We start from the raw sequence: 8,584 nt of genomic DNA on the forward strand, positions 1-8,584 counted from the left end.
TAAGAAGGCATTAGTAAGAAGTTGGGAGCAAAGGATGAATAAGTAAGGTGACAATGGACAATCCTTTCTAAAGCCACTTCTTCCTCTTATCCCTTCCAAACCAACACCATTAATTTGCACCAAGAAAACAGGGTCAGTAACACACTCCATAACATGGTTGGAAAACCTATCAGGAAAACCAAAATATCTCAAGACTTGCCTCAGGGTATTCCAGGCCATACTATCATAAGCTTGTTCTATATCCAGTTTGATAGCCACCAATCCTCTTTTAGATTTAGAAAACCTGAACTTATGAAAAAAGTTCTTGTGCAAGAAGCACATGCTCCGATAAAGCTCTTCCTTTTATGAATGCCACTTATTCTTCAGATACTAAACTATGTATCACTTTCATCATTCTATTTAACAGTACTTTTGCCACAATTTTGTAAATTGACAAGCATAAACTTATTGGGCGAAAATTGGAAGGAGTTAAAGGGTTACTTACTTTGGGGATAAGCACCACTAAAGTCTCTTTCCATTTAGAAGACATTTTACTCAAACTAAAGTACTATTGAATAATAGCTTTCCACACATCCATCCCAATGATCTTCTAATAAGATTTGATAAATGAGAAGGTTATTCCATCCACCCCTGGTGAGATGTTGTTGCCCAATTCTCTGATAACTTTTTCAACTTCTTCAATGGAAAAGATAGCATCAAGCATTTTATAGCTTTCTCGATTCAGGATATTCTCATTTTGAGGCCAATTTTCCAATTGATAGCTCTTGAGCTTCCATTTACTGTAGAAAACATCATAAAAATAGCTCCTGATAGTTTCAGGATCTTCTATCAGCTTCCCAGCAACATCCTTTAATTGCTTGACTAAATTTCCATTTCTTCTACCATTTACAAAGGCATGAAAAAAAACTTGAGTTTCAATCCCCTTCCTTCAACCATTTGGCCTTAGCCCTTTGTCTCCACCATGTATTTAATTGTGCTAAAGTACAGTTGAATTCTTGAACTTTGGACCTGAGTAACAGAACATTTCTATCCAAAACATTCTGATCCAGAGCCTCTTCCTGCTGCAGTTTTTCAATTTCAATCTTCAAATTTTCCTTCAATTCCTCCAGTTCTTGGTGCTTTGCCTTGCTCCAAAAAAATAAGGCTTTAAGAACCCTTGTTAGTTTCTTGTTCAAAGCTTCCATGTCATCACCTTTCACTGGTTTTGCCCATGAATTTTTGACCACCGTGGCTGTAGCAGAATAAGACAACCAGAAATCTTCAAATTTTTGAATTCTGGTTCTATGATTTTGTTGAAAAAACATCTTCAATACAATGGGATAATGGTCTGACGCAATTCTACTCAAATGCCTCATAGCTGCTTGACTAATCAATTCCAAGGCTTTTGAGTTCAACATACATCTATCCAGCCTCTCCAAGATACGGCCACTGCCACTCTTTTTATTACACCAAGTATACTTTGAACCTAGAATACCCACATCATGTAGATCATTTCTATTCATAAATGCCTTCATCTCCAATGAACCAAGTTAGAAAGAAAATTTCTTCCCACCTTTTTTTTCATTTTGAGATAGAATACAGTTGAAGTCTCCTCCTACCACTGCGGGAACTTCTAACTTCAAAAGCCCATCTAGGAAATCCCACAATTCTTTACTTCCATGCATCTCCCTACTGCCATAAACGGTTGCTACCATCGATATACCTTTATTGAATACTTTTAACTCACCAACTACACACTGGTCCGAAGCTTTCACCAAGGAGAATGAAACCACATCCGAATTCCAAATTACAAGAATCCCTCAAGATTTTCCTCTAGATGGTAGAAGCAAGTACTCCCAAGCTCCCCCTGTAAACTTACCAAATTCTTCCTTAAAAAGAGAAGAAATTTTGGTTTCAACAATCCCCACAAAAAATACAACCCAATCTTTAATATAATCCTTCAAATACAAGGAGGCCTCCTTATTAGCCCCCCTACAATTCCAAAAACTAATAGAAATCATTTTGATAAGAATGGGGAAAAGCCCCCACCCCTTCTCTTTTTCATATTAATTTTGCTTTGCCTAGAATTCACATTCAATGGGCCAAGATATCCGTGCTCCTTTGCCAGTTTGATTTTTTGATTAGAAGCCTTATCAAAGTTCAGATTAATATTCTCCTCACCATGAATTACCATATCCTTTTCCTTGCTACAAATTGTTTCTTCAATTTTACTATTAGGCTGATAATTTTCCAGATCCTCCACCAGTTCTCCTTCTTCCACAGGTTCTTCTTTGGAATCATTCTGAATTTCCAGACCAACATTTTCCTCACATATACAGTTAAGTAATTCAAATTTATTGCCAGAAGTAAAGAAGACTTCCTGAGCTGCATCAAACTCTAGATTTCCCTTAGGATCTCTGAACTCTGACATACTTCTAGTTGGATTACTGTCTTCCACCGTAGCTTCAATAGAATTCACAACCACATCCATAGTACTCTGATCTAAGACAGGATTACTATCACCCTTTAGCATACTTGGATTGACTTTCTCCAAAATATCCACTCCCTGAGAACCCGATACTCCATATTTGTCTTCCAAGTTCATCACCTTTCTTTCTTTATGCACCACCTTAATAGCTTTCTCCCCATAAGCAGATTTTAGAGAACCTCCTTCCTTAGGAATATATTTCAATTTAGCCCTTCCCAAGTTTCTTTTTCTATTCCTCCTGTTATTGACTAATATCCAGGAACTCACAGCTGGGTCTTCCTTGGTACTAATACCTTTAACTGTAACAGATTCTTCACCTTGATCAGCGTTTGCTACTGACCCTTCATTATTCTCAATACTATTGCAAGCTTCTTTTAAGTGGCCAATCCGACCTCATTTGTAGCATAAATTAGAAAATTTCTCATATTCAACTCTTTGATAAAAATTGCCATTTATCCCTTCCACCCAAACACCAGTAGGCAATTGATAGTCAAGCTGGATGCGGACACATATCCTTGCAAATTCTCTCTTCCCCCATTGAAACATATCTCCATCAATCAAAATGGGTTCTCCAATAGAAGAAGCTATTCTAGAAACATTGATTTCATCCTAGCAGTAAAGCAGCAAATTTGGCATCCTAATCCAGATTGGAGAAGATAGACCCTTGAGTGAGTTGGGATTAAAATTCGAATTCCACTTATCTAGTCTAATTATATGCCCATTGACAAACTATGAACCTCCTACTAAAACATTCTTCATGGCTTCCTTAGAGAAGAAAGAGCATAATACCCAACCAGAGCCAAGACTAGTGATATGAAATTTTCCAAACTTAATCCACTGACGTCTCAACTCAGCTGCTATCAGCTGTATCAGGATGATACTCCCAAACACCTTCACAATAATGGAACATTGCAGTTATTCAGAGTTAGCTTTTACATTTTGCTCAATTAGCTTGACTGCTGATCCATCTTCCATCAAAAATGATTCACAGGTCGGGAGTTTGACTTTAATATACAGACGTTTTGTCCATGGATTAACCGGTTCCTGCCCTGATGCATTGGCTTTACCTTCCATTACAGATGTTGATTGATTTCCTCCTTCTCTAGCCTTTTCACAAATATTTGGCTTACAACCTTGAATTTTTTTAGGAAATTTAGCTTCCCCTGTTCCAGATAATGGTTTCAAACAGGCAAATCTATTGACAATCAATTTTCTTTCTGAAGAAGAAGATCCAACTTTATGAATCTTCTACCATCACTTGTTTACCTTTCCCCCTCACAGGAGACATAACTTGAGCCTTCTCCAAAATTGGCTCCCGGATAACCAGATCCGTGTTACATATTCTTGAAGTAATCACATAATTCACTTTACCAGATGCCATTGTTTCTCTTCCTTTCCACAGAGGATAATTCTGGTCATCAGAGATGGCCGGAGGACGACCCTCCATCGTTGGCATGAAACCTGCCAACAAGCAGCTACGCAAGGAATTTGAAAATCTCTTCTAAAGACTGGGTGATTAAGTGGGGTTTTTATACTTTTTATATCAAAGAAAACTTAAGCATTGTTTTTTTTTTTTTAAGAAGCAATAATGCATTAAACTTAAGCATTGTTAGGGAAATATAGAACCCAAAAAATATTTCATAATTCTATAGGTTACCCCATAGCCCCCATCATTAGGATAAAATATTATAGCTACAATAGACATTATTAGTTTATTTATATATTAGTACAATACTTTCTCATGGGATCGACACTCTCTCAATTTCTTTATTACTTGTTTGATATGTGGACTTGAATATTTAGTGTGTATACTTATTAAAAAAAATCTAGATATAAAAAGACACCTTCGAAAGAGAAAGTGATTCAATTTAGAACTCAATTGCAAAGTCAAGCTATTTGAATAGAAAACTTAGAAAATTAATTGGGATAGCTTGCCATCTCTTTTAGTAGTAGAACCTATGGAATGTTTCCTAGTAAAATAAAAATTATTCGAAAGGGGAAATGGAAGGATCATAGCATGGACCACTTGAGGAGTGGAATTAATGCAACCTAGCCAAAATGAAAATTTTAAGCAAGCTAGTTGAATGCTACATATTTAGTGCTACTTGGGAGGTAACCCAAACATATTGATGTTATTTCTTAGTTTTGGTTTATTTGTGTGACTTTGATATTATTGTTTTTTAAATAATAATTATGAAAAATATTAAATATTTATTAAATATGTATTTATAATTATGATTACGACTAAAATAATCATATATTAATTATTCTAAAAAGTCACATAAGTTTCAAAATTTAAGCAGTGACGTAGCTCTAGATCTTATAACACCATAGTATTTACTTCTCAAGCACTACATCATTTAGATCAGGAACTACTATTATAAAGTCTAAAAAAAATAGCATTTTATAATGTTGCAGCTTTAATCACTACAAAGTCCAGTAGCGGCAGCAGCATGATCAGGACATGGCTTGGATGAAAAATCAGTTTACTTCACTCCACTAGTACTTCTAATCACCACCTCCACCTGACCACCCCCCATCCTTGTTTTAGTTTTCTCTATTTTGTGATCATTTTTTACTCCTGTACTTTTTATTATTTTCAGTTTCTTATTTTTTGTTATTGTTTCCTCCTTTTTATTATGTCAAAAGGGATAGTAGCATGTTGTCGGTAAATTATATTTTTTAAAAAAATATTTAATTCCATGTTTGCCTCTTAATATTTTTTGTTCGATTATTATGTGTTATTTTTTCACTTAAAAATAAAAAATCCAACACCTCCCCTATTTTTGAAAGAATTTATTTAGTAAGGGGGGGCTTAGGGAATAGCAAAACACTTTTAAAACATAAACCAACAATGTTTACCTTCATCAAAAAGTGGGAGATTATTGCAAATCTAGACTCAACTCTTGTGATTCTGATGATAACAAATATTATTGTATTTTTTACTATGTTATCACTTGATAATTGATTTTATTACATATCTGCTTTTCTCATCTCACTAACATTTTAGGTCTACTGCTCACAACTTTGATCAGCTCAAGATTGAGTAGACTAGGCTTAAAGTTTATATTTTTAGTTTTTCTATTCTTTTTATCTTTTTGAGTCAATCATATAATTTGGTGGATCCTAAAGCTGAGTAATCTTGCACACACACACATAAGGAGGTGAGTTAGTGAGCTTGGAAGAAGATGAATTGTCTGAACTAATCAAACTATATGATTTATATCATACTAGATGATAAATTAACCAGGAAAATCATTAGCTATGACATTTTTTTATTAATTGAGATTGATTAAACTCGTCATACTGGATGATTCTTATATTACAGGATGATCAGTTATAATCATGAAAATCACCACCAATCACAATTTAGGCAATATTTTAAAATTCAAATTTTATTATAATCATCTCCTTCGATATGCATCGTATTGTAATATATATAACAATCTTGTCTAATTTGATCATATGATTAGGGTAACAATTATGATTAATTTGTTTGATCAAATTGTATAGGATCATTGGCGACCAATCGTACTATACAACCCGAGCAATGCATGGGATGATAATTTATCATCATATATCATACAAGATGAAATACAATAGTTTTTAAACTAATTATATAGGAAGACCCCCCCCAATTTCATACTATACAAATTGAGAACTGCATGTGGAATGATTTATCAATGCCTATCATACTAGACAATCAGTATAAGCTTATGATCTAATCATGCAAGATAATGCAGTTTGTACTCTCTATAAGGACTATTTTGTATTAATCATATAGGATGATTGTAGGATTGTACTAGATGATCTTAAATGGAAAAGTGAAATTTAGGGCTTTTTTAGAGGCTCTCTATTAAGGCTCTAACTTAGATTTGTTCAACAGCTTTTTGCCACTAAGTGTCTTAAGAGGGAGCTTAGAGAAGGAGTTTAGGAGAGCTTTGGGAGAGAAGAGATGAATAGCTTTTTATGAGGGAGAGTTATGAGGGATTCATGAGGTTACTCTAAGAAAGGTTATTGACTATGTTCTTCAAGTCTATGCCTTGATTCTTTAGTGGCTCAGGGGAGAAATTTTACACCACTAAGTCATAGTTCTCTACCATCACCATGAGGGTGAAAAGGATTCAAGGTACTCTGCCTTCTCTTGGAAGGAGAAAAAGCTTCAAGATATATTGCCTTCACCAGGAGGGTAAAAAAGGATTTTTGGTTCTCTGCCTTCACCAAGGGTGATAAAGGATTCCAGGTTCTTTGCCTCACTAGGAGGGTGTAAAGCATAAGGTTCTCTACCTTACCAGGAGGGTCAAAAGAGTAAGATCCTCTATCGTACTGGCTTGGTGGAAGAGAGTTTATAAGGGCTTCTCTGCCTAGCTGTGGGCGCTAAAGGAAAGTCACTAAATGTTTAGTGTAATACTCAGAGAATGACTCTATGGAGTGGATGTTCGTCATTATTTAAATAAACCACTATAAATTATGGTTTATTTATTCTTCTAATTTTTTGAACTTTTTTTTTATCAACTATGTGATTAAAAACACTAATCTTTTTTATAAAAAAATTTCTTTAGTTAAAGAATATTTTAAATGACCAATTCAAACCCCTCACCTCTTAGTTAGCCTTGAGCTAGTTCTTTGATGTTTAACAACCTTCACAAACTCTTAGGCTGCTTAGGGAGGTGGCACAGTTATGCGACAGGTTAGGGTATGGAGTACGAGAGAAGTGTTGACAAACTTTCATTCACGATAGGGTGTAGTGAATGAAAAAAATGACGTGTGTTTCAATTTTTGCCATAAAATTTGTCTTATGAGATATTTCAATCTACCTAAGGGGTTGTTTCGAAGCAAGAAAGACTTTATAAATAGTACGGGTATTAAATCCTAAAAATTATTTAGTATGACATGTGTCATGGTTGTATATTCAATGATTTATAATAGGTAAGGATTAATACATGAACACATAAATAATGCTTGTGTTAGAATTGCCTTTTTATATGATATTAATGAATTATTTCAATCATCAATTTATAAATCCAACATAAATTCATATAAAGAAATGATAACATCAACAAAAGAAAATGATATATTAATATTGATGAACCTATAGGGTAAGTAGTAGTATAAAATAAATGACAATATATGCTTGCATATTAATAGTGACTTGATATAACTTGCAGTTTAAAGCAATTTAATCACGATGAGCATGACATCTTTGACTCAAGATATGAAGTAAAAGAAATAAGAAAATTTATTAAAATTTAAAATTTAAGTAAATTTTTTTACTATTATAATTAAAATTTTTACCCAAGCAACGTATAAATCTATAGTGATGGCATGCTTCATCTCTTCCTCTTGAATTGTTTTCTTTATTGTTGCTTATTCAAATTTTATCAGATAGTTGAAACTATATTAACAAACATATTATATATTTGTTTGTGGCATATTGAAATAAAGCTCGTGTTCAATAGATGCGATGGAGAGATTTGGCTTGTATGCACTGGTCTATGCTTATGTCGAGTGAAATAGAAATGCCCACTAAAAATATAAGTGTGCACACTAATTAATTAATGAAAATATTATGAGATAGTGTCAATAGTTAAGATAGTTGCTATTTGAATGCTTTACATTTCTGCATCTTATGTAGTTTTGATGATTCCAAACATTATTGTTCAAAGGTGTAGTTATCTCCTAACAATTTTAGAAGATTTGTATTTGCTCTTGTGTGTACTAACATTTCAGGAAAAATGAACTCCAGACTACGAAGACTTCAAATCAAATTCATATCACGAGGATTTGATCTACTTTACATAATTATTCTATTACTCTCCACTTTAAGATATAAAAATTATCCTATGTAATAAAATCAGGGTTGTACTCTATCTAGAATGAGAATTATAGGAAAAAAGAGTGAAGATACTAATAGATAAAGCATTTTGGACTAATGATAGTGAAATCTTCTAAGCTTTTCTAAGTACACACTCCTAAATTAGTTGTGAATGAGAGCATTTACATCATTAAATATCTGTCAAGCTTGTGTTGATGTAAATAATGGTTTATGGCATTTCTATAATTGTTTTATCTCCATAAACCCTAGAATACTAAATATCCTGTATCTAGGCATGAAAG

The 8,584-nt window shown here is 33.7% G+C and overlaps 1 protein-coding gene across 1 annotated transcript; it reads right to left on the reverse strand.

Annotated features, from left to right (window-relative positions):
- Positions 1 to 914: 914 nt before the first annotated feature.
- Positions 915 to 1,694, reverse strand: LOC110103725. The gene is made up of 2 exons (XM_020832539.2): positions 1,580 to 1,694; positions 915 to 1,465 (listed from the first exon to the last, which is right to left on the reverse strand). The coding sequence occupies exons 1-2, from the start codon at positions 1,692 to 1,694 to the stop codon at positions 915 to 917; spliced, it is 666 nt and encodes a 221-aa protein (XP_020688198.2).
- Positions 1,695 to 8,584: the final 6,890 nt, after the last annotated feature.

Source organism: Dendrobium catenatum, unplaced genomic scaffold, assembly GCF_001605985.2.
Source record: "Dendrobium catenatum unplaced genomic scaffold, ASM160598v2 fragScaff_scaffold_473, whole genome shotgun sequence".
NCBI lineage: Eukaryota > Viridiplantae > Streptophyta > Magnoliopsida > Asparagales > Orchidaceae > Dendrobium > Dendrobium catenatum.